The 26,127-nt window shown below is 50.8% G+C and overlaps 1 protein-coding gene across 1 annotated transcript in view; it reads right to left on the bottom strand.

Annotated features, from left to right (window-relative positions):
• Positions 1-10,780: 10,780 nt before the first annotated feature.
• Positions 10,781-26,127, bottom strand: part of CRTC3 (CREB regulated transcription coactivator 3) — a 103,322-nt gene continuing 87,975 nt past the window's right edge. The window contains exons 11-15 of the mRNA XM_053888648.1: positions 24,346-24,644; positions 17,056-17,256; positions 16,892-16,972; positions 14,625-14,724; positions 10,781-14,191 (exon numbers count right to left, since the gene is read on the bottom strand). Coding sequence (XP_053744623.1) covers positions 13,983-14,191; positions 14,625-14,724; positions 16,892-16,972; positions 17,056-17,256; positions 24,346-24,644 — 890 coding nt within the window. The 3' untranslated portion in view covers positions 10,781-13,982. The remainder of the gene's footprint in view (positions 14,192-14,624; positions 14,725-16,891; positions 16,973-17,055; positions 17,257-24,345; positions 24,645-26,127) is intronic.

Genomic DNA, 26,127 nt, shown 5'->3' with positions numbered 1-26,127 from the left:
TCATGCTGTTTGGAGGAGGACGGCGCAAAGACCCACCACCCTGCTTTACCGTCGTCTTGGCTCTTCCTGTACCCGGGTTGTTCTCCTGGGCTCCCGAGTCTACGTGACCTCACTGTGAATGTCCCCGGGCTTGGGGTGATATGGGTGAGTTCTCTTCCTTGTTCTCCTCGAAGCTATTCTGAACCTGATGCCAGAGGATTAGGCTGTTGGCCTGGGTCCCTCTCCCGGGCTGGGCAGAGTGCTAAGCCCAGTTATCTCCTGCCTCCTCCATGCAGATGTGGCCACACCCTCACCTGACATCAGCTTCCCCAGCCAGGTGGGGTAAGGGGTGGTGCAAAGGGAATCTACCTCTGCCTCTCTTCCCATTAGGAGGTGCTGGGTTACCAGGATCCCGGAGTCTAAGCTATGCTCCTCCTCTTTTGTTCTGGGCTGTGCCTGAGACCTTGTTTGGATTGATTTCGGGGACATGTGAATGGGGTTTGGGGAAAGCAGGTGCCGGAATTTCACTGTAATAATTTCCAGAAAATCAGACACAGAGCATTTCCCCCCTCTGGGGCATTAACTTAAAACAATATTAAATAGAAAAAGCTCACACACAAACATACAAAAAGTGAAGTCGCCTTTCTCTTCTCGCTCTCTGATTCTTTAGATCCTCTCCGTTGCTTCTCTAATACGAACAGTTCTGGGATGAGCATACAGTGAAACCTTGGATTGCGAGTAACTTGTTCTGCGGGTGTTCCGCAAGACGAGCAAACATTTCTAATAAATTTTAATTTGATAAACGAGCGGTGTCTTGCAATACGAGTAGGACGTGACGCAGGATATCACATGATCACAACTGAGCCCAATGGTTTTCTCTCTCTCTCTCTCTCTCTGCAGGATTGTGGGTGATCGTCTCCCATGCTCGGATGCTCGGTCTCAGGTTGTGGTGTTTGGCAGAGATCAGTGATTTTTCAGAACATTGGAAGGTGCCCACAACTGGCATTAGTGTATTTTTGTCACTTCAAAGCACCTCGGGACAGTCCTTTGCTTTTTCAGACAAGAGCGAGCTTAAGAATGCTTTGCTAGGGGGCGCCTGGGTGGCTCAGTCGGTTAAGAATGCTTTGCTCATTCTAGGTCATTGGATAGGCTCCTTGTTAAAGTTGCACAAAAAGAAAAAGATTCCATTGGCCAATAGCAGTGATTCCGTCAGTGATCGTGAAAGTCGTCCTACACGATCACCCTCCTCTCGCTTGTCTCTCTCACACCAGCCACGAAGGTTTTCAAAGGTAAGTGCAGGTTAATTTGTTTATTTTTCTTTATATTTTGTATTTTCTTATTATTTTGTATTATATTACGGTACCGTAATCATTTTTATAGGAATATTTTTGGGCTGTGGGACGAATCATCTGAGTTTCCATTATTTCTTATGCAGAAATTCGCTTTGATATACAAGGGCTTTGGATGACCAGCATGTTTCTGGAACGAATGATGCTCGCAGACCAAGGGTTTACTGTACTTTCTGACACATCCACGTACAGTTGAGCGGGTATTTCCACAGAAGCGGGTATTCCCAAAGAAAAGATTCCTGGAAGCTTATCTGCACATTTTACATGTTGACAGGTTCCCCCGATGGCCCGTCTAAAGACTCTACCGGCACATAATGACCACAGCATACAAAACCACTCTTTTCCTTTTGCCAGCACTAAATATTTTCAATTTTTAAATTTGCATTTCTCTGACCCCTAGCGAGCACAAGTGTCCTTTCTCAACTAGAAGCCACTTGAATTCTCCTGTGACTTGCCTGTTCGTGTCCTTTGACCATTTATATTTTGGAATATAAAGCTTTAGATTCTCTACGGAGGGACTCTGTGTATTTTAAGTTGTTATGCATGTTGCTATTTTAGGTTATGTGTGTCGCACCTGTTCTCTATACTTGCTCTTTTTTTTTTTTTTTTTTATGTTTATTTCCTGAGAGAGAGAGTGAGCAGCGAAGGGGCAGAGAGAAAGGGAGACACAGAATCCGAAGCAGGCTCCAGGCTCTGAGCTGTCGGCACAGAGCCTGGGGCAGGGCTCAAACTTACGAACGGCGAGATCATGACCTGAGCCGAAATCGGACGCTTAACCGACTGAGCCACCCAGGCGCCCCTATACTTGATCTTTTATCTCTGATATGGTCTCTAGTGCTACAGAAGTTAAAAATTTTTGAGGCCAAGTCTGTTCATTTTTTTCCTTTAAGGTTTCTAGATTTTGTGTCTTCCTTAGGAAGGTTTTCCCCACTCCAAGAATATAAAAAATATATTTTATCCTATTGTCTTCCAGTACATTAAATTCCGTTCAATAGCTGATGTCAAATTGGCCTCCAGAAAGGGTGCACCAATTTACGTCCCATCAGCCTGTTCCCCACACCCTCACTAGCCCCGAGCACTCTTTTGAAATCTTTGCTAATGGTGAGCCCCACATCAGGCTCTGTGCTGACAGCTTGGAGCCTGGAGCCTGGAGCCTGCTTCGGATTCTGTGTCTCCCTCTCTCTCTGCCCCTACCCTGCTCACAGTCTGTCTTTCTCTCTCAATCTCTCTCAAAAATAAAGATTAAAATTTTTTTTAAAAAAAATAATGAGCCACATGTATCTCCTTGTCTTAATTAGCATTTCTTTAATGACGAGTGAGGTCCAGAATCTTTTCATATGGATATTTGTTATTTGTATGTTTCATTTTCCACGAACTGCCTGATTCTATCTTGATCCCAGTTTTTCAGTTGGGTGTTGGCCTTTATCTTATTGATAGAGGGCTCATTGTTTACAAAGGAAATGAGCCCTGTGTCCCCTCCTGGTCCCCCAGTTTGTCCTTATCTCTCTGCTGTCTGCCAGAGGCATGGGTCGCCAGCTGCTGGTCGCCAGCTCTCCCAGTGGATGGGGGAGGAGCAAGCCCTCAACCGCACCCGCCTGTCACCTTGTCAGCTCCCTGGACCCCACTCCCCGAACCTGGCACACCCTTGCAGCCAGCCTCTCTCTTACAGGCATCTTTACCTAAACATTGGAGGTTAGATTTTGTTCCTTCAACTCGGTCTCATCTATTTGCCTTTCACTTTCCAGCATCCTTTATTCCTCATAATTTCTGATACTAAGGATAGCATTCTGCAGGTTCTAGCCCCACGACAGGGACTTTAAATACGTATCTCTGGTCGCGTTTAGAGGGTCGGGTTGGAATTGGGCAGCTTTGCAAAACTGCCATCTTGATTCAATCTCTCGGTCGTTAATCCTTACGTAATTGTACAACTTATTTCTCTTGCGGTTTCTTGTGGTGTTAAATTTGATTTTCTCTTGTGAGTCAACTATACTAAAAAACAAAACAAAACAATATTTTTCAAATTTTCTCCCAAGTTTTCAGGTCTAGAATCATGTCACCTGGAAGTGATAATGATCATTTTACCAAAAAAAGAAAAAAAATCTACTGAGTCACACTCACATTCACACAAACGAAATGACCGGGCAGACTATTTTGAATTGGAGAAAGAAAAAAAAAAAAAAAAAAAAAAAATCAGCTGTGGACCAGAGGCTGCCGGCCAGCAAGTCCCACGACAGGTGCCCGCAAAGGTTTGTAGAGGCAGCGAGAGAACACCAGGGGGCGCTCTTCACAGGCAGCAGCCCATCTCCATTTCCTATTCAAGTTTCAGGTGCGGCTTCTGGGGTGGTCGCTTGTTTTTATTAACGTTGGTAACCAGTAGATGTAATAATAATATTCACGGACTGGTCAGAGGCCTCTCTCCGGCTTCTTGGAGCCTGGGCCCACGGGCATGTCGGAAATGCTGGGTGCCTTCTCCTCCTCTTGAGCTCTTTCTCCCTGTTGGATGCATCCTTTCCCCTCTCTTCGTCTGGTCCTTTCAAAGTCTCTAATTCCCCCCTGCATCCTGCCCTCACCCATCCCTACCTGTTTCCACGCCTTTCCCAGCAGGTTCCATAGAACTTCCGGCTCACAAGGTGGGCCCAGAACACAGGATGCAGGGTTAAATAAGCTTGAGAAATGCTGCCCTACCACATCAACCTCCTGGAGGTGGGTTGGCACGTTAAAGCTTCTGGAAAGTCCTTCGCTAAGACATCTGATCGCTGCCGCTGCACCCAAGCAGCCAGCCCACCCCAGGCCTGTGGGATGCTCATCTGTGCACCCGTCATTAGCATCCTGTGAGCCCGAGATTGCCAGGCCTTGGCAGGGAGGTGGGGCACTGGACAGCACTGTTTGCGATGGCTAGAGGTGTGTGACAATGTGACACTGGGAATTCCCCGGAGCGAGGCCAGGGACAGCTACCTGCAGCAGGAAGTGAAACGTCTCGCCAGTTCCCACCACCACCACCTGATCCAGAAGGCAGGGCCAGCAACACGAGCCCGGGGCGGGGCGGGGGTGGGGCGGGCAGGATGGTCACCCCAGCTGGGGGGACCAGAGCTGCAGTGATTCCTATGCTACGCCTCGAGAGTTTGGTCTTTGCGAGCTGGCCGCTGAAGTCCTCACTCCCGGGGACTCCCGGGGACTTTTGAGGTTAGCGGGGCTGCACAGGCTCGGAGGAACAGGCGAACAAGCAGGCACAATGCTAGCTGCTCGGGGGCCTCGGTGGAAGCCTCCCCTCTGGGGCACTGCCGTGAATGTGGCTCAATTTCAATGACACCCGGACTCTGTGTCTCTCCCACTCAAGCTTCGGGTTCCCGGGAGAGAACGTCTGATAGGCCAGATGGATCGAGCAAGAGCGGCCAGGGGACTGGGGCTGGGCTGGCCTGGCTTCGGGGAAGGGAGGTCCCGGCTTGCGAGGCTCCCCCATCAGTAACCCCGGCCCTGGCAAGGTGCAGGGTTTGCTGAGGGGAAACGCAGCCCCTGTGGAAACTGGTTAAGGAAGAGTCGGTACTCACGAGGCCCGGCTTTGAGCAGGTGGAGACTTAGCATCCTCTGAGGTGAGTCCTGAGGCTCGGGAACCGGGAAAGAGCTGAGGATGACCCCTGCACCCTGGCCAGACTGGCCGGTCCCCCCGGTTCCTTAGGGAGAGAGGATGGGGGCTCAGACAGGACCCCTCTGCGTGCCGAGAAAATTCTGTTCAGTGCTCCTTTCAGAGCGTGAGCTTGGTGGTCTCAACAAATCCTTTTACTGTGTTTCTGAAGTCCGGTAATAAAGGGCCGACTTATTAAAAAGAATTACGGCAAACATGACAAGCTAACATTTAGGGAGCACTTCCTAGGGGCAGGCGCAAGCCCACGAGGTGGGCATCGTCGTCCCCATTTTACAGATGAGGAGACTGAAGCACACAGAGGCCACTGACTTGCCCTGGCTTCACGGCCAGGACGGGCAGAGACACGTTTGAACCCAGGTCTCTAATTCCAGAGCCCATGCGCTCAGCCCCTAAGCAATATTGCCTCTAGGTCTGGTTCCTTGCAACGCAGGCTGACCGCACGTCTCTCTTTGGTTGCCCATCCCTGATTATGTCCGTTGTCCTGGCACGATTATTGTTTTTATTAAAAAAATTGTTTAATGTTTCTTTGTTTTTGAGAGAGAGAGACAGACAGACAGAGAGGAAGAGGAGGAGGGGCAGAGAGAGGGAGACGCACCGTCTGAAGCAGGCTCCAGGTGCCGAGCTGTCAGCACAGACCCCGACGCGGGGCTCGAACTCATGAACTGTAAGATCATGACCTGAGCCGAAGTCGGACACTTAACCGACTGAGCCACCCAGGCACCCCCGTCCTGGCATAATTATGAATAGTGTCTGCTTTGCCTCTCAGAAAGTGTCCAGGTTTGGATGATGAATTTTAAGGAAACTAGGCTAGCTGGAACCTAGGTTGTCATGGCAAGATGCTGGTGGGCAGAGTTTGGCAACCCCAGTTTGCAGCTACCCCTCCCAACCCCAGAACCCTGGCTCTGGTGTTCATTCCCCTGGGACAGACCTCCATTGTGCCATCACTGCCTCCCGGTTACTTGGACACCTTGCAAACTGGCCTTCCAAGGTTTCTGTGGCTCCAGGGTTCTTTGTTTATATTCTCCCCGTCCCCACCCCTCTCATATGAACTTACCAGGTCGTCTCCCTGTTTCCATTCCTTAGCCTATAAAAGAGGCCGTTGTCCCAATGTTCCCAGGTGAGGGCAGCTGTGCTCTGAGTGTTTTCCCTGGCAGTGGATACCGAAGTGTGGGGCTTTTGAACCTTCTTGTCCAAATTTGCAGATGTGTCCTGGAAGCAGAGGCCTTGGGCTCTCCACTGAGACCGGCTGTCCTGGAGAGGTTGCAGATGGAAAGGATGACTTTGGGTGCCATTCAACTGGGCGCTGGGTTGTCAGAATTGAGCCAGACACCGTCCTCGCCTCAAGCTGCTCATAGACCAGAGGGAAGCCAGACTCTACAACAAAATCAGTTCTAGGGTTAATAAAGTAAAGCTGTGGGACAAAGTACAGCTCAAGCACAAAAGAGAAAACGGACAGAGAAAGTGCATTGGTCAACCATCACCGCAGCAATGCTGCGTAACAAATGGCCCCTTCATTCAATGGCTTACATTACTTCTGACTCCACTGCCAGTTTTGCTGGGCCTAGCTAGATTGGCTCCTGGCAGGGGTTTGGTTGAGGTCTGTTTTGGAACGAGCGGGCTATGCAGGGGGGAACTGTGCTCCTGGCAATGACGGAAGCCCAAGCAGGCATGCTCTGCCACCAAGCCCATGTCGTGGTTGGCTCCACATCTGGTCTCTAAACATCTCATCAGCCATCTCATCACTCTTCCCGCAGTGGGAGAGGAGGGAAGTAAATATTTGCCAAATAATGATCCAAACGTCACAGAAGGGCTTCACAGGGGAGGTGGCATTTGACCTAGGCACTGAAGAAGTTGGATTTCTCCAAATGCAGACAGGAGAGGGCACTGCTGTTAACGGGATGAAATGTACGGGGGTGAGGGTAGCGATGGGAAACATGGTCACGGAGGTTCCCTGGGCCAGAAGCCTGGCCTGTCCTTTCTTTCAACACAATATTCCATACCCCTCTCTGCACCCCCACCCCCTAGTCATTTCCCTTCTTTCCAAAATCTAAAACCTCAACTGTGTATCACCACACACAAGTTCAAGACTCGGTTTTCAGCAAGGAATCATCTTGGAGAGTGCAGTGCTCGACCCAACACTGGGGATTTGTGCCGGTTTCACCGGGCATCCGTCAGCCCGTTTGACCATCCACCTACCCCCGGGCCGCGCTTCAGGTCTCCAGACCTGCAGCCTGGCAGCCGCAACCCAGAGGCTGGGACCGACAGGACCCTCTCGGGGAACAGAGTCCTTGAAGGCCAAGTCAAGGGGTCAGGGGGAGCTCCCAGCTGAAGGACTCGGGAACAGAGGACCAGGAAGCTCATTTAGAAAGGACTGGCCGTGAGCAGAAAACCCATATGCTTGCACGGAACTGAGCCAAACAATGGTGGGAAGGATGGTTACAGGACAGGATGCAAGGAGCACAGAACTCGACAATGTAAAAATAAGAACTCACAGCTTCTGGGAGGGGAAGGGGATAGGAAGCGGGTGAGCTCATTTCCTCGTCCCAAATCACCGGCTGTCAAGAGATGCCATCTACAGTGGAAACATGTTTAAAGAATGAATCCAGCCTCTTGGTATTTTTCTTTCCTTTTAGGGAAATAATTGAGAAACATAAGAAGCACAATCATTTGCAGTTGGGCAATGTCTTCACTTACATCCAGGCTTCCTTTTGTTCTGTTGAATTTAAGTACTTCCCCCCCCCCCCCCCCCCCCCCCCGAAGAGCGTGTATCATTGCAGGAGCCCTTTTCTGGGAAAGATTTCCATCCGTCCATCTGTCCTTCTCTCTGAAGATGGACGGAGAAAGAGGTCGCCGCCAAGGATTCTGGGGGCGCCGGTGTCCACTGGAGCATTTTCTGTTTGTACTCTTGAGTGTGACACGAGTGTCTCATAACGAGCGGGGCGCTATTCTAAAAACAAAACCTTAAAAAAAAAAAATACATTTCTGGAAAAGAGAAATGGGGCGGGGGTGGCTCCGGAGCTCCCGCCCAGCCTCCCCCCTCCCCCTCCCCCCTCCCCCCTCTCTCCTCCCCACCCCCTCCGCGGTGAGGACGCGCGTCGTCCCGTTGGTGGCCGGGCGGGGCGGGGCCGGGCCCCCAGCTGCGAGGTCACGGCGGGAGGGCGAGGCCACGCGGTTTCCGGAGCTCCGCTTGCACAACTGAGCCTCGGGAGCCGGTGCTGCGGCCGGTGGGAGGCGCCCGGCCTGGGGCGCAGAGCGTGTGCCCCGCCTTGAGCCGGGTGACTGCGCCTCTTGTAAACCCAGGAAGTCACCCTGCCCTGCCTTACGTTCAGGTGGCCGTGAGGGACGTGTGGTGGGCAGTGTCTGGCGTCCGCGGCTGAGTGGTCACTGGACAGACCTCTTGGTGCACTCGGCCGTCAGAGGATCCAGTTGGAACCAGCACGGCCTCCACCCCGGTCCAGAGGCTAAATTTAAGAGGGTCAGGTGGCTCAATCCAGCTGTTTCTGGGTCGGAACAGCCACTCTTATGGTCTCAGCTCCATCTAGTGTCCACACTGGGACATAGTCGCATGTAAGGGGCTTCTTGACTTCCATACTTGCCAAGGGTACAGCATTCATTAGGCCAATAGGACGAAAATAAGGTCAAGTTAAAACATTCCTCTCTGTACTAGGATTTCATATTTGAAAGCGAGCATTGTACAAGTTAGTGCTACTAAAGGTTTGTGCCTCCTGCCTTTGAGAGGGCAGCATATTCACACAACATAATACCTGTAACGAATGACATTTATTGAATGTTTGTCAGGTGCTGGGCACAATTGTAGGTCCTTTGTGTGAGTTCATTATACCCCCTACGGCGCTATTAAATGGGGGGACGGCGCTTATTGTCCCGTTTTATAGATAGGGACCCTGAGGCACACAGTGAAATTCGTTACTCTGTTGATTTCTGAAGGCACGTTGAGGCTGTCTTACGGGGCTGGAGATGAGGAGGTAGCCAGGCCATGAGGCTGAGGAGAGAATGGAGGCTGAGATGGCCCTGGGACTCGGGCTGGGTCTGACAAGTGAAGGGGAGGGGTGTGCAGGACGGCTTGCATCCAGCTTTAGTGTCAGGGTGGGGACCGTGGTCTCAGAGGGAGCATACAGGAGTTTGAGAGTATTTCCTGAGCACCTGCTACATGCCAGGCCCGGAGAAGGGGACTTTAGTGCACAAGTGTGGCCCCTGTCCTGGCAGTCTAGACTCCCGCGGAGAAGGTGGATGTCCAAGGGTGATTATGGGTGCTCGCTGGTGCACACAGATCCACGAAGGACGAAGGCAGCTGGCGGCATGGGGTGGGGTGCAGATGAACCTGAGCGAACAGGTGGGTGGGGTAGGGGGCTGCGTGTGGGGGTCTACTTGGAGCACTGGACAGGTGGCCTGGGGACCGCTGATCTGAAGCAGAAAAGATGGCCAAGGAGGAGGATACACGGAGGAAATGGACATGTGACCTGAGTGAACAAGAACCAGAGAGAGGGTTTGGGGGGGCAGCGAGTGGCCACAGGGCTTAAAGGTCAGGAGAGGGACTGGACAGGCGAGAGGGGCTGGGACCGGGTGTTGGGCAGAGGGGTTTGCAGCCGGGTCAAGAGAAGGGTATGAGTAGAGATGATCAACTCTTCCAGGAGGGAGAGCAGACAAGGTGATGGTCCAAGGAGAAGCCAGGTTGGGGAAGGGTTGTTTCCTTCTGTTTGTTGTTAGTGAGGAGGAGACAAGGCATATATGTACAGGAAGAAGAGTCTGGAGAGGGATGAGGTCTGGGGCGGCGGGACGTTACCGCAGGAAGAGCAGATCAGCCACCGTGTGGCAAGCGAGAACTAGGTAAGGTGGCGGGGGAAGGTACCGGGGAGGGACAGAGATTTGGGGCAATTTGGGAAAGGCGGAGGGATGGACGGCAGGTGGGGCGCTGAGGGAGCTGCCCCCAGGGGCCTGAATGTCTGGGCGTCGGGAGAGGGGAGGTCCGGAACACTCCTGAGAGGCAGGAGAGGATCGGCTTAGGGGACAGAGTGGGGTTGCTGGTTTTCTCCCGTGGGGATCCCAGCAGGGAAAGGCCGAGGATCAGAGCAGGAGGAGGGCTGCGACCCTGTCATGGAGGCCACTGCTCAGGGAAGGGAGGAAAGCCAGGAGAGGCCCGAGAGGTTGAAAGAAGGGTCAAGGGAGAGAATTCTCAGTGGGGTCAAAGGACATGGGGTGTGTGGACCAGAGCAGACATGGTGGCCCAGGAAGTTGGGCCATAGACGGGATTTCTGAGTAAGCCTTCGGCTGAGTCACCTTTGTGACCAGCCCTGGACGTGGCTGAGGAGATGGGTCTGAAGGAGGCATGGCTGGGGTAGGGGGCATGGGGGTAAATTGGCCTGGAAACCCGCTGGAAAGTGGAGGGAACAGGGCTGGGCAGAAAACAGAGCCCAAGCTCTTGGCGAGGAGGGGAGTGCTGGGGGTGGGGGCAGAACATGACAGCAGAACACCGGGGGAAGGAGAATCAGTGGCCTAAACCTCCAAAGGGGAGGGGTCTTAGGTGAGGGCCGGAGCAGGGGTCTGGAAGGGGCGCTGCCAGGCCGCCCTCTGCCCTTGGCACCCACGGCTTCAGAGGAACCACGTGCCCAATTTCAGGCCCCACTCTCCCGGGCACAGGGGCAAGAGCGCGTGTTAGGAACACATGACAAGCGGGGCCCATGCAGGACCCGCCGAGCCAAGGACCCGGAAGCCCAGCGACAGGCCTAGCTGCGAAGGCGGCGCTTCCCCAAGTTCACGTCACCCGAGGCTGAAGGAAAACACCAAGCGCAGATACAACCTTATTGTGCTGCTTTTAATTACGAAAGATGTAAAACGACGTATTATAAAACTTGGAAGCTACTTTATACAAATTCCAATCTTTAAATATTGTTTAACAAGGGACCTGGGAGTTAGGACACTGGCAGAAAGTCTGATTAGTTGCTGTGAGGGCTCCTTCGCCAAGCAATGGAACCGTCTGTGCATGACAGAGCCGACGGGAGTCAGAGCTGGAAAGGTCTTCGAATGCGCACATGGGCCGGCACACAGGAGAAGTGAGATGGGACAAAGGAGAACTTATGGTGGTCTTGACGTGATCAAAAAATGTTTCTCCTAACACCGTGTGTCCTAAAAACCACAACTGTATGGAAATGAGGAAAAAAAATGGAACACAGATAGGTTTTTAGTTCTATATTGTTTAACTGCTAATAAATGAGAATAGTACAGCCATCGGTTTCTTGTAACAAGACTAAATATTGGAAGAGAGTTTATTCTGATGTATGCAGCCACTTCGGATGCCGAGGGCCTCGCCTGGTTTGTTGCAAAGGCAGCGATGAGTGTAGGCTTACGCGCTGGAGGTCGGAGGGACACCCGTCCGTGGGTGTCCTTGACGCTGGCTAAGCAAAGTGGGTTGTGTAATGCCCAACACCTTTTCACGGGAAAAGAATGGGCTGGTGGACCTAAGGACAAATTTAATTCAGTGCTAAACCTCATTGTTGTCATGACACGCCCCCAGACAAGTCACTTTTCCTGGGAGCCTCTGCACCAGTCCCAGGGAGAATGCCCTAGGGATGGCGGGCCTGCACCACGCGGGTCCCAGGCATCACGCTATACAGGCGGCACTGCTGTGCAGACAGAGGGCTGGGCCCCCAGCCCCACGGGTAAGGCACTGTGCAAAGAGTGGGTTATGCTGGTACCTAAAAAAAAAACCAAAACCAAACTCCTAACAGGGGCACCGATCCCCGATCCCCGTCTGAGAGGCCAGGTCAGATTTCCCGGGGCCTGTGGCACAGGGCAGGCAGCACGGAGCCGGCTTCTTCCGCACGCTGGGGAATGGCGTAGCATCACAGGGAAAAGGCTTGTGCTTTTAACAGAGTCACCCCCTCCCGAGATCCTCAGTATGAAAGTTTTAACTGGGAATGGGGCTTGGAGCTGAGGCAAGGACCCTGGGTGGATTTCCTAATTCAACGGCAGAGATTTGGGGCTAACGTGAAGCAGAGGACTCGGGCCCCACAGAGGCAGCTGTGCCATCAGGGTTATTTGAAAGACTGCGGGTGACGTGATCCCTCTGGAGACAGAAATGGAAAGAGGTCTGCAGAGGTTAACAGCCCAGGATCCCATTACGGACTCCTCTCGTCGTGGGGCACAGGGCGGTCTTGCTGCTGTGGGTGGGGGCGGTCCAGCAACCTTCAGCGACTCTGCCGGTGTCTCTGGAAAAGGCCTTGGCTGTCCCGGCAAAAGTTCCAGCGTCTTCCAGCTTTCCTTCAGTGCTCCTCTCCTCCCCGGCCCCTCCTGCCATGTCCACATTCTGCCCCGTTGCCCAGGCCCATCCCCAGAGGTGCTCTTCAAACCCACCCGTCAGGCGTGTGGCCAGGGGTTAGGTCAGAAGGCCGGCAGTGGTGGAAATCCGCTAACACTACTTTATGCTAAAGTGCTAATGACTAACGATAGCTTCATGATTTAGGCCTTCCTTTTACCGCAGACTGTTTCTTCGATCTCAAAGAATGATGGTCTTTTTTGAAAGCAATTTAGAGCACAACACGGATCTGAAAGGAAAAAGATCTTTGGAGGTGGGGGCCTGGCCGGGATCCCCGGGGTCCCAGTGCCTGGGAGGCCCCAGTTTGCTCGGTGCCGTTCCGGTGGTGCTCAGAAGACAGCTTCCACCTACCTGCTGTGGCGCACACCCTCGAGGAGATCGGGGCGCCCTGTCTCATCGTGAATTTGGTCACCTAGTGTTAACAGCATATTAAAGTGCATGCTGAACACGCACAAGTGTTCCAAAAAAAAAAAAGCTAAAGCCTTGAGGTTTGGCAGGGAATGGGGGTACGCGAAAGATTAGACTGCCTCGTAGTGAGGCAGATTCATTCATTCCTCCGTTCGTCCGTTCATGCATTCAATGCACAGTTATGAACACCTACTGAGTGCTGGCACTTGTTAGGAACTAGGGGTCTCATAACGAATAAGGCACGGTCCCTGCACTCGGGGAGCTTACAGCCTATCAGCCTAGCGGGGTTACATTCACACTCCCATGGCACAGAGAAACCCCCCACCCCCCACCTTGCTGCTCAGACCTCCCGCCACCCCTTCCCACCTGACTGCGGAGGGGGAGGCCGGCACCTGTCTAGAGCTCATCTGGAAGGCATCGTGCGTCTTGCCCTCCGTGCTTTCCGCCCCAGCCGTCAAGAGGAAGCACTTTCCTCTTTTCGGGCTCATCCGTTACCAGGGGATTTTTGTTGGTTTTCAGTGACTGAATAAAATAGTCCTCCCTTTCCCCCCTCGTCCACAGGAAGAGGTGTCCCAAAGCAGCAGAAAGGAGATTACATACTTGGAGAAGACAAATGAGCATTCAGTTTGCGAAACTCGGGTCTGTGCTTGAAATCGTGGGAAGAATTCTTCATATTGGAATTAAGGCATCTCCGAGATCACGGCCGTCTGCCGTGCCCCGGGACCGCCCGCCACCAGCTGGCGGGTGCCCGGCCGGAAGCGCGAGGGCGGAGGCGGCCTCGCGGTGCTGTGGTACCGTTGCTCGTGGCTGAGCCAGCTCCTGGAGGCCCGTGGCCCCCAACTGCCTCCGCTCCGGGCCCGATCTTCAGTGTTGACTGACATCAGTGGTTCTGGGCACAGCACCAGGCGACTGCCGCCCCCATCACAGCGTTCTTTTCTGCTTGTACACATGGACCGACTAGAGGGCCGAGAATAAGACGCACTGGGCACGGTGATGACTGAGTCGTTGGGAGGCTCCCGGTCAGGTCAGCCGGCCTGCAGAGCATAACCCTCGCCGCAGGCTGGTGAGGCTGTGCATGGCTCTCTGGTCTAGAATAAGCCACAGCGTAGGAGACGGGACCTCGTCGCAAAGCCAGGAGTCATGGCGTTGGCTCCTGCCGTGTCAGAGGCCCGAGATGACTCAAGCCCGGTGGGCAGGGGGGGTAGCTGGCTCCATTCCATGCCGTCCTATTTCGGCGCCTTCAGAAAAGAATTCTGGTCCTGGTCTGTTCTGTTCACAGTCGGTCAGCCCGAAACGTCTCTTCAACAGAGGGGTCGAGCAGGCCCATGCTGGAGTCACTTAGCATGTTGAGTCCGTCCAGGCTCAGGGGTTCGATCTGGAGCTCTTCTTCCAGAGGAAATGGAGTGTCCGTGTGCAGGCTGGCCTCGGGCATGCCCGCCAGCGCACTGCTGAGGTCTTTGAACAGGCTGGTACTCGAGTCTTCTGGAGGGAGCAGCAAGGGGGAAAACAGGGCGGGTTAAGAGGCACACACAACGGAGGATATCCCCTCAGAGGCCGTCCCTGTCGTCCTCCCCACCGTGACAGTGACTGCCTGTGTCCCACCCACTCCCAGGCGTCCAGGTGGCTCTAGAATCTACGTGCTTTTCCGTCAGTTCCACGACCCTCCCGTTTTTGCAGGCTTTTCTCCCTTTGAACTTCAAACTAACTAGTTCGGAAAAGGCTCGGAGCACCAGGCCCTTTCCCCACTGGCTCACCGTCTCTGGGGCCGGGCACCTGCGTTTCAAAAAGGCAAAGCTGCGCCGGAGACCTTAATTTTTGGCCTCATCTGATGTCGTGTATACTATCTTACAACGGTGTGTGTGAAGGCACAACAAAACGAACATGGTAAGGAGGCTGAGGGCTGGCCCACGCTCACCTGTCAGGATGGTGTTTGGGAAATTCCCGCAGTTGGAATACAGGTTGGGTCTCAAGTGAAATGCGTCCTGTTCTCGCGGACCTTGTTCCACCAGGGGCACCTGGAAGCATCCAAGGTTACACTGTAAGGAATGACCTCTGCTTCCAAGGAGAGAATAATGCAAGGTGCTCCCAGAGCAAGACCGTCTTAGGGTCCCTTCTCTCTAGGATCCCACACAGAATATTCCTCTCAGGCAAGCAGGTGCTCGGGTGGAGGAGGGGGTCCCTGAGGCCCACAGTGTGGATGGCTCGTCCCGGTTCACACACGGCCGGGCCCATCAAGCCATTAGGAGACATCAACAGTCATGGTCTCTGCAGCAGCTCTGGTCTCACACCTTCTCCCCCCAGCCACACCAAGGCCTTTGGACACACCGTCCGTGGGAGCCCTTCAAAGGTTCCATGTATCACCAAGGAAGTGATGTGACCAATGGACTCTTTCCCCCTTTGGTTTCTAGAAAAATGAGGAGGTGATATCCTTTCCTTCTCAGGTGAAGGAACCCTACGCAGGTCCCTCTCCATGAGAACGCCTCGGTGAGGACTGGTCAGAACTGGACACTGTCTCCGGTGCCTTTCCAGAAATGCATATTCCAAACTATTTTTTAAAAATCTTTCAAAAGTATGCATTCCTATCATTTTTCAGGGAGACTCTCTGACTCATAAACTAAACCGGCTTCTTCAGAAAATGAGAAGGCAGGGACTACTGGTTTATGCCATGAGTCTTTACCATGGCCCACTCGGGAAACATCTGTTATTTATTTATTTTACTGTTGTAATTGTTATTAAGACCCGTAGGGGCGCCTGGATGGCTCTGCCAGTTAAGCATCCGACTCCAGGTTTCTGCTCAGATCATGATCTCACGGTTTGTTGGGATGGAGCCCATGTCTTTGTCTGGCTCTGCGCTGAGAGCAGGGAGCCTGCTTGGGATTCTCTCTCTTCCTCTTTCTGCCCCTCCCCTACTCGCACGTGCTCACTCTCTCTCTAATAAAAAACATTGTAAAAATCTTAAAAAAAAAAAAAATGCTCAAACCCTTCTCTTCTTAACCCATCCTAAGCCCAATCCACACTTAACACTATAAAATCTAGATATATTTTAAGTGATGGTTAGGGAGAACCTAAAAAGCAAAAGGAAGTGGTTGAATGAAAATATCTTAGGGGGGTCTCCTGGGTGGCTCAGTCGGTTGAGCGTCTGATTCTTGATTTTGGCTCAGGTCACGATCTTATGGTTCATGGGATCGAACCCCACATAGGGGTCTGTGCTGACAGCATGGAGCCTGCTTGGGGTTCTCTCTCTCCCTCTTTCTCTGCACCTTCCCCCACTTGCATACGCTTGTATGTACCTTCCCCACTCTCTCAAAAATAAACAGATATTTAAAAAAAAAAAAAAAGAAGGGGTGCCTGGGTGGCTCAGTCAGTTAAGCATCCGACTTCGGCTCAGGTCACGATCTTGCAGTTTGTGAGTTCGAGCCCCGCACCGGGCTCCGTGCTAACAGCTCGGAGCCTGGAGCCCGCTTCGGATTCTGTGTCTCCCCCTCTCTCTGCCCCTCCCATGCTGATGCTTTGTCTCTCTCTCAGTAATAAATAAACATTTTAAAAAAGTCTTTACGGAAAAAAAAGAAGAGGGGCACCTGGGTGGCTCAGTCAGTTAAGCCTCCAACTCTTGGTTTCATCTCAGGTCATGATTTCACAACTCGTGGGTTCGAGCCCCTCAGTGGACTCTGCCCTGAGAGCATGGAGCCTGCTTGGGATCCTCTGTCTCCCTCTCTTTCTCTCTGCCCCTCCCCCACTCATGCTCTCTCTCAAAAATATGTAAATAAACTTTCTTTTAAATTTAAAAAAGAAAAAAAAAGAAAAGAAAAGATCTTTTTGGTCCCACCTGAGACCCTCCTGTGTCTCAGTCTCCTCAGCAGGATAGATCAGTGGACCGTGGTGGTCCCTTCTGCCATAAGCCATGCTACAAGTCTGTGCCTAGACCGTCACCAGGCGTCTCCTACCCGCTTCTGCAGAGGCCGGCCACTAAACAAGGCAGCCGGCACCAGCACCTGAGGGCTAGGGGAGATTCCAGGCCCCCTCGGCCACTGAACACACCCGAACCCAGGGCAGTGGAGCACCTAATCCAGGATGCCAGAGACTCCCCAGGGAAATGGCCGAGCTAGCTCAGTCTACACCCTGAACAGGTTCAACAGTGCGGTTCCTGGTCGAAGGAAGAGGCACGCCTGGGTGATCACTCACCTGTTGAGGAAAGGCCGGGCCTGGCCTCATGGACTGCTGGTCAAAGCTCACATCCGGGAAGAAGTTGGTCACAGGTGAACCCTTATTGGAACAAGGAAGGGAACGTTTAGCTTGGAACTCGGGGTAAACTAAGTGTTCCCTCCCGACCGGTGTTCAGGACCCACCTGGGCGGAGAGGAGCTGGAAGCCAGAAGGAGGCAGGGATGAGGCCACCTGCGGCTGCTGAGCGGGGGGCTCCTGGGCACGGGGCTGCTGCAGGAGGGGCTGGGGGAGATCCTGGGGGGTGGGGTAAGGGGGCGGCGGGGACACCTGGGTTTGAGCGTCTGTGGGCAGGAAGGAGAGCGGGCTTCGATCCGAGGACACCATCTGTAAAACAAAGCCACCAATTAGCTTTGGTTGGCAGTTCTAGCGGTAAATCCTTTCAGATTAGGAGCCGTCAAGGCGAGGGAAAGGCCCAACTTCTTCTTCCCCTGGGCCCTCTGTGCTAGGCTCCCACTTCTGCTCCTTCAAAGTGACCTTAAGTCTCACTTCCCCACAAAACAGTTCCCATTCAATGACAATTTCTCGTGTCTTAAAAAAAAAAAAAAAAAAAAGACAAAACAGAACCAAACACCTGCTAATTTAACCAGCATCCTCAGTGAAAATCATGTGTGTTTTTTTAAAGCCATAACTTCTGGTTTAAGATGGGGAAAAAAATAATAACTTATCTCTGCTGCCTCCCCAAACTCTACTAAAAACACTAGAACAACATTGAACAACAGGAAACAGTAATGAATTAACACTTTAAAAAGAAATAACACCAGAATAATAAACAACACAGGGACGAAGAAAACGGGAGGGAAGAAAGTGGCAGCAAAATTTGGAGAACGAAAAGCGGATGGACGCACAGGCACTGGCTTAGCAGAGCTGAGAAAGACCAGAGGCAGTGGGGACCAACCAAGAGGCAGCCGGATTTCCATCACAGGGTCCCTGTGGCAGGCTGGGGGACAACAGGAAGCAGGGGTGAAGATCCAGAAGGATCCCCTCAGTTTGTGCAAGGCAAGGGTGGGCTTAGCCCTGGTCTATGGGGAGACTGGGTGGGGGGGCGGTGGACAGCGCTCTGGAGAGAACCCGGCTGAGGGACCGCAAAGCACAGCAGAGCCCAGGAGGTGAGGCGCTCTACTGAAACCACAGGGTTCAAGAGAGCTCACTACTGCATCTTGAGGCTTCCCCCTTTCTTCCCCAGCTTGGGTCTCGGAAGACGGGATGCTGGGCGTATGCCAGCGTCCTCTGGGGATCTGGCCAGCCCGAGAGAACATCCTGAAACTTACACGACACCAGGGATCCCCCACGTAAATGGCCAAGCTAGATCAGTCTACAGTGAAGACCATACTCACCAAGCCCATCCATCTACACAGGGCTTCCAATCAGTATTTCTGTGTCCTGTTCTTAAAGAGGAGCAGAGGGGCGCCTGGCTGGCTCAGTCGGTTAAGTGTCCGACTTCAGCCCAGGTCACGATCTCATAGTCTGTGAGTTCCAGCCCTACGTCAGACCCTATGCTGACAGCGCGGGGCCTGCTTTGGATTCTCTCTCTCCCTTTCTCTCTCTGCCCCTCCCCTGCTCTCTCTCTCTCAAAAATAAATATTAAAAAAAAAAAAAAGAAAAAAAAAAAAAGATGAGCAGAGGGCCAAGGACCACAAGACTGTGAGGAAACCATCTGAATGGAAATCAGAGACTAAGACAGACATACAAAGAAAAGAAACTTGGAGAAATCCGTGCCACAAGAAGTAGTCATGAAAAACAAAATTACCATTATACTGTTTAGGCTATAAAAGAAAACCCTCATCTATTAAACACGTGTAATAAAATTTTTTTTTTTTTTAATTTTTTTTTTTTTAATGTTTATTTATTTTTGAGACAGAGAGAGACAGAGCATGAACGGGGGAGGGTCACAGAGAGAAGGAGACACAGAATCTGAAACAGGCTCCAGGCTCTGAGCTGTCAGCACAGAGCCCGACGCGGGGCTCGAACCCACGAACCGTGAGATCATGACCTGAGCCGAAGTCGGACGCTTAACCGACTGAGCCACCCAGGCACCCCCACGTGTAATAAAATTTTTGTGATAGGTATCTCTGCATACATTTTTTTCAAAGTAGGGATGTGGCTGAAACAGAATTACACAAACACTGATGATTGTTGAGGCTGGACGATGAGTATAGAAAGATTCAGGACACTATATTCTCTACTTTTAGGCAACTTGGAGGATTTCTATTACAAAAAAAATAAAAGAAACTGGAACAAAAATTACCACTGAAAACCTCAGAGGGGTGAAAAACTGCTATTTGCGTCCACAGGAGGAGTATGATGCTGTAAAGAGGAACATTCGGAGAACAAACAAGAATTCTTGGCAATTTCAAAGTACAAGAGCAGGGACTCCTGGGGGGCTCAGTCGGTTAAGCGTCTGGCTCCTGATTTCGGCTCAGGTCATGATCTCACAGCTGGTGAGTTGGAGCCCCATGACGGGCTCCGCACTGACAGTGCAGAGCCTCCTTGGACTTTTTCCTCTCTCCCTCTCCCTTAAAATAAATAAATAAACTTAAAGTAAAATAAGATAATAAAAGTATGAGAGCAGAGATGAAAACTTGGCATAATAGCAGGCAGATAAAGTTGAGCAGTTCTCCCAGAGAGCAGGGTGAAAAGACGAGGAGAGAGAAAAATAGGGGCGTGAGAGGGAAAGGATGGGAGGCCCAACATTCACACAACAGGAGTTCTAGAAAGAGAGAACAGGGAAATCAAAGGGAGGAAATCATCCAAGAAATAATTAAGGAGGATTTCCCAGAAATGAAGGATGATAAGAGTTTCCAGGTTGAGGAAACCCACCAAACATCCAGATTCATGTCAAGCCACATGATTGTCAAGTTTCAGAACCCCGGGGGACAAAAAGAAAATCCTACAAGCCCCCGGTGGGAAAAAAAGGAGATTTCGTTTGAAGTGTTAAAACTCAGAATAGCACTGGATTTCTCACTTGCAACTCTAGAAACCAAAAGGCAATGAATTAGTATCTTCAAAATGTTAAGAGAAAATTATTTCAGATTTCAATTCTGTATCTAACCAATTATGTGTTCAATGATGGGTATTCTACCTGTCATGTTTAAGGACATATTTAAGTCATGCCAGCACCACATGTGCTCTTTCTTGGGGAGCTACTGGAGGGCTTGTGTTTCAAAGTACTGAGAGGACATCTAGCCAGGCCCCAAGAGCCGGGATGGGATAAATAATACGTACGCAGAAAACCAGACTAACAAAAAAGTAAGACATTTATTAACTCCTGGGTGAAGAAAAAAATGTTCATTTTGTTCTTTTTTTTTTTTTTTTTAGTGTTTATTTATTTTTGAGACACAGAGAGACAGAGCATGAGCATGGGAGGGGCAGAGAGAGAGGGAGACACAGAACCCGAAGCAGACTCCAGGCTCTGAGCTGTCAGCACAGAGCCCGACGTGGGGCTGGAACTCACAGACCGTGAGATCATGACCTGAGCCCAAGTCGGACGCTTAACCGACTGAGCCACCCAGGCGCCCCTTGACTGCTCTATTATAACTGTGAAAGCACTAAACACCGAATATTGCTCTCATCAAAATTACAATACAGCACAGGGTGTGAGGAGGGTAGGTAGGAAATATGTGTGTGGGTGCGTGGGGTTTGGGGAGACAGCTATATCCTAATCCTCCATGGGAGGATGTCAGCAGATAGAACCTAACACGAGAAGTCCAGAACGAAACAAGCATGAAATAACATGGTTATACCAAAGACATCAGCTAAAAAGGTTGGAAGGAGGGGCGCCTGGGTGGCTCAGTCGGTTAAGCAACCGACTTGGGCTCGGGTCATGATCTCACGGTTCGTGGGTTCGTGGGTTCGAGCCCCGCGTCGGGCTCTGTGCTGACAGCTCGGAGCCTGGAGCCTGCTTGGGATTCCGTGTCTCCTTCTCTCTCTGCCCCTCCCCTGCTCACACTCTGTCTCTGTCTCTCAATAATAAATAAACGTGAAAAAAAAGTTACAGTGGTTGGAAGGAACCATCTCTAGGGAGTAAGAAACATGGTCAGTCAGGGAGGGGAAGACAACTGTTATTTCCCAACTAGCCCTTTAGAACTATCTGACTTTTTAAACCACGTGCATGGATAACACTAATTTTTAAAAAATCAAAATATTAAGCACACCACAAATGAAAACATCCAAAACAGGAGGCTCTCTCCTCTACAGTCTCCTTAAAATGTAGTTAAGAGAGTAAGAGTGTTATTTTTTTATATCCCATAAAATGATCTTGAAAATTAAAGGCAATCCAATAACATAAACAGAACCTTTAAAAAAACAATTATGAAATACCCTCTCTCCCTCTCCCCAAAGGGATGACTCATGTAAGAGTGAGTAGTAACTGGTTCTGTTAATCCCTCCTTGCTAAACATGACTCATTTATGGTGAGGTGGGCAGTAAATGATGTCACAATGTATCCAGGGAGTGAGCCATAGGTTGAAAATATAGTCATTGGTGATTATGGTTAAGAACTGCCCTGAGAGCTTAGAATAAAAACAAAGTAAAATAAATAAATACATACATACATACATACATACAAAGTCAACAAGTCAAGATATGATATTTTGGCATCTAAACTCTTGTAACAGGCTTGTGACTTCAAAATGTGCCTCTTTCTAAATTTTTAACATTTATTCTTTTTTTTTTTTTTAATTTTTTTTTTTCAACGTTTTTTATTTATTTTTGGGACAGAGAGAGACAGAGCTTGAACGGGGGAGGGGCAGAGAGAGAGGGAGACACAGAATCAGAAACAGGCTCCAGGCTCCGAGCCATCAGCCCAGAGCCCGACGCGGGGCTCGAACTCACGGACCGCGAGATCGTGACCTGGCTGAAGTCGGACGCTTAACCGACTGCGCCACCCAGGCGCCCCTAACATTTATTCATTTTTGAGAGACAGAGCGCGAGCAGGGGAGGGGCAGAGAGAGGGAGACACAGAATCCAAAGCGGGCTCCAGGCTCCGAGCTGTCAGCACAGAGCCCAATATGGGGCTTGAAATCACGAACAGTGAGATCGTGACCTGAGCTGGAGTTGGACACCCGACTGACTGAGCCACCCAGGCGCCCCTAAATGTGCCTCCTTCTAGACAGATTTCTTTGGGGCCTTTTACAGAGATCTCATCTTTACTATATACCTGTTACTTCAGGAACAATAAAAGTACTAATTCTCCAATCTGTAGGTGTAATTAGGGAAGAGGTCTAATCCAGTATCAAAGCTCCAGGAAGGTATTAAATGTCTTCTTTGGCTTTCCCCTGTGGCTTAAAATACTTACAGCATCAGTTACTGGTCATTTTTCATACCAATTTTAAAACCCCAACCTGGGAGAGCCTGGGTGGCTCAGTTGGTTAAGCATCCAGTTTCAGCTGCTCAGGTCATGATCTCACGGTTTGTGGGTTCGAGCCCCATGTCGGGCTCTGTACTGACAGCTCAGAGCCTGGAGCCCACTTCAGATTCTGTGTCTCCCTCTCTCTCTGCCCCTCCCCTGCTCGTGTTCGGTCTTTCTCAAAAAAAAAAAAAAAAAAAGAATAAATGTTAAAAAAAATTAAAAACAAAACAAAACAAAAGACACTCAGATCTGTGGAACAGAACAGAGAACCCAGAAATGGACCCACAAACGTATGGCCAACTAATCTTTGACAAAGCAGGAAAGAATATCCAACGGAATAAAGACAGTCTCTTCAGCAAGTGGTGCTGGGAAAACTGGACAGCGACATGAAGAAAACTGAACCTGGACCACTTTCTTACACTAGACACAAAATAAACTCAAAATGGATGAAAGACCTAAACGTAAGACGGGAAGCCATCAAAATCCTCGAGGAGAAAGCAGGCAAAAACCTCTTTGATCTTGGCCGCAGCAACTTCTTACTCAACACGTCTCCGGAGGCCAGGGAAACAAAAGCGAAAATGAACTACTGGGACCTCATCAAAATAAAAAGCTTCTGCACAGCGAAGGAAACAATCAGCAAAACTAAAAGGCAACCGACGGAATGGGAGAAGATATTTACAAATGACACATCAGATAAAGGGTTAGTATACAAAATCTACAAAGAACTTATCAAACTGAACACCCAAAAAACAAATAATCCAGTGAAGAAATGGGCAAAAGACAAGAATAGACACTTCTCCAAAGAAGACATCCAGATGGCCAATCGACACATGAAAAAATGCTCCACATGACTCATCATCAGGGAAATACAAATCAAAACCACATTGAGCTACCACCTCACACCTGTCAGAATGGCTAATATTAACAACTCAGGCAACAACAGATGTTGGCGAGGATGCGGAGAAAGAGGATCTCTTTTGCATTGTTGGTGGGAATGCAAGCTGGTGCAGCCACTCCGGAAAACAGTATGGAGGTTCCGCAAAAAATTAAAAATAGAGCTACCCTACGACCCAGCAATTGCACTACTAAGCATTTATCCAAGGGATACAGGTATGCTGTTTCAAAGGGGTACAGACACCCCAATGTTTATAGCAGCACTATCAACAATAGCCAAAGTATGGAAAGAGCACAAATGTCCATCAATGGATGAATGGATAAAGAAGATGTGGTGTGTGTATGTATATACATACATACACAGTGGAGTATTACTCAGCAATCGAAAAGAATGAAATCTTGCCATTTGCAACTACGTGGATGGAACTGGAGGGCATTGTGCTAAGCGAAATTAGTCAGAGAAAGACAAATATCATAGGACTTCACCCATACGAGGACTTTAAGAGACAAGACAGATGAACGTAAGGGAGGGGAAACAAAAATAATATAAAAACAGGGAGGGGGACAAAACAGAAGAGACTCATAAATACGGAGTACAAACAGAGCATTACTGGAGGGGGTGTGGGAGGGGGGATGGGCTAAATGGTTAAGGGGCACTAAGGAATCTACTCCTGAAATCATTGTTGCACTACATGCTAACTTGGATGTAAATTTTAAAAATAATAATAAAATAAAATAAAATAAAATAAAATAAAATAAAATAAAATAAAATAAAATAAAATAAAATAAAATAAGAGAGAGAAAGAAAGGAAAAGAAAAAAAATAAAGAAAAAAAAGAAAAAACGAAACAAAACAAAAAAACCCCAACCTGGTCTCCCCTACCCATCCTAGACACATCTGCATTGGGTTCTCTACGCCCAAACCCCAGCTCTCTCCCCAAACCCCAGCTTTTGTGACTTAGTGCCCTCAACCTGTGCGTCTGGAAACCGTGATCCTCACAACAAATGTGCCATTAGGGAGTGATTAGCGCTGAGCTGTTCCCACTCTGCTCTCTCCCGCCTCACGTGCAAGAGGGCTGACCGCATTTGAGACCTGGGGGTCTACACCCGGGAGGGTGGGCCGAGCCCAGGCCCTGCGTGCCTCAGCGTGCGGGGCCGAGAGCCTGTTCTCACCTGGGCGGCGGGATAGGGGTTCAGCGGGCTGGTGGCCGACAGCTGTCTGCTGAAACCCTGATGCGCTTCGGGGCCGGGGGACAGCGTGAGGGGGCTGACCGGGGGCTGCCGCCGCCGAGAGGGGCCGCTCAGGGCCGTGGTGGAGAGAGACGGGTTGCTGAGGGAAAAGAGCCGGAGGGAAGGGTGAAGGGCAGAGGCGCTGGGCGCGGGTGTCTGTGGGTGGCTGTTCGGGGAGGACGAAAGTGCAGTCTTGCTGAGCGCGGCCTGGATGGAGGGGTTGCTCCGAGAGCTCTGGAGGCCTACGGGACAACAGAGTCACACGTCACTTGCCACAATCTTTCGTGTCCCTGAGGTGAAAGAAAGCTTCACTTCCCACCAGCCGTATTCGATGCCGGTTCCGCCCGTGGGGAGCTCCTGGCGGCTCCCCTGAGCGCACTGGTGGCCGACGTGGCCGTGGTGGGGAAAGGACGCGCTCGGACTGAGAGCTGGTGGCCGCAGGGTGACAGTGAGTCGTACTCCCGGGGAAGCGTGGAAACGGCCGCTGGGCGGGCTGGACAGAGGCCAGGGGTGTGTGTGCTCAGCCACAACCAGGCCAAAAGACCCCAGGGCCGCGCACACATTCTGTTTAGAGCCCCCGAACGCGCCGTCCCAGGCACCTGCCCGGATCCTGCGCTGCCTTCAGAGAGCATCCCTTCACTGAGAGTCATGGCTCTGGGGTGCTGCCTTGGCGGGGACCCTGTCAATACCCTGGACACCCCAGAGGATCACAGGAAGGGACCCCCTCCCGTGTCTCCTGCTTTCTCTTTGCTTTTCCGGCTCCCCAGAAATCTTTAAGGGCAGTCTATTCCAATTCAAGGAAAATGAAGTTTTCGCGGGTTCTTTGTGTCATTTGGGGGGAAGGGTAGTGAATTTTAGCACGAGCAAGAGAGTTTGGGAAGAGGCATTTCCACGGCACAGGCTTCTGGGGCATAAGTTCTATGAGGCCGGGACCGTATCCTGCGTCCTGCCAGGCCTGGCACAGAGTGGCCTTGCTCCGTGACTTAACAATGCCACCACGCATCTCAAATGGGAATGCCGCGTTTCAAAGTTCAGTCCATCATTCTGGTATTGGCAGGTGGGGCGAGCAGAACTGTGTGTTCTTTTATGTTCATAAAAAAAAAAAAAAATCAGTGTTAGATGAAAGTTACTATTATTCAGCAATGACAAAGCATTCTTTGCTGGAAAATGCTTTTTTTTTTTTTTTAATAGAGGCACCTGGGTGGCTCACTTGGTTAAGTGTCTGACTCTTGGTTCCAGCTCAGGTCATGATCTCATGGCTCGTGAGTTCGAGCCCTGTATCTGGGCTCTGCACTGACAGCTTGGAGCCTGCTTGGGATTCTCTCTCTCTCCCTCTCTCTGGCCCTCCCCCATGCTCTCTCTGAAAATAAGTAAACTTTAAAAAAAATAGGGAAGGGGCACCTGGGTGGCTCAGTCGGTTGGGCGGCTGACTTTGGCTCAAGTCATGGTCTCGCAGTCTGTGAGTTCAAGCCCTACGTTGGGCTCTGTGCTGACAGCTTAGAGCCTGGAGCCTGCTTCAGATTCTGTCTCCCTCTCTCTCTGCCTCTCCCCTGCTCACACTCTGTCTCTCTCTCTCTCAAGAATAAAATAAAAACATAGAAAAAAAAACTTTTAAATAGGGAAGACGTCTCTGATAAACCCTACGTAGCTGTTGCACAGTGCAAGTCTCCATGGAAAGACCAGAGATCCAGCTGGCTCAAGAATCAGGGCTAAAGATGTGAACTG

This window comes from Panthera pardus, unplaced genomic scaffold, assembly GCF_024362965.1.
Source record: "Panthera pardus isolate Hobbes unplaced genomic scaffold, ASM2436296v1 HiC_scaffold_23, whole genome shotgun sequence".
Lineage (NCBI taxonomy): Eukaryota > Metazoa > Chordata > Mammalia > Carnivora > Felidae > Panthera > Panthera pardus.
Note: the sequence above shows the minus strand (reverse complement) of the source record. Positions and strands in the feature narration are given on the sequence as shown.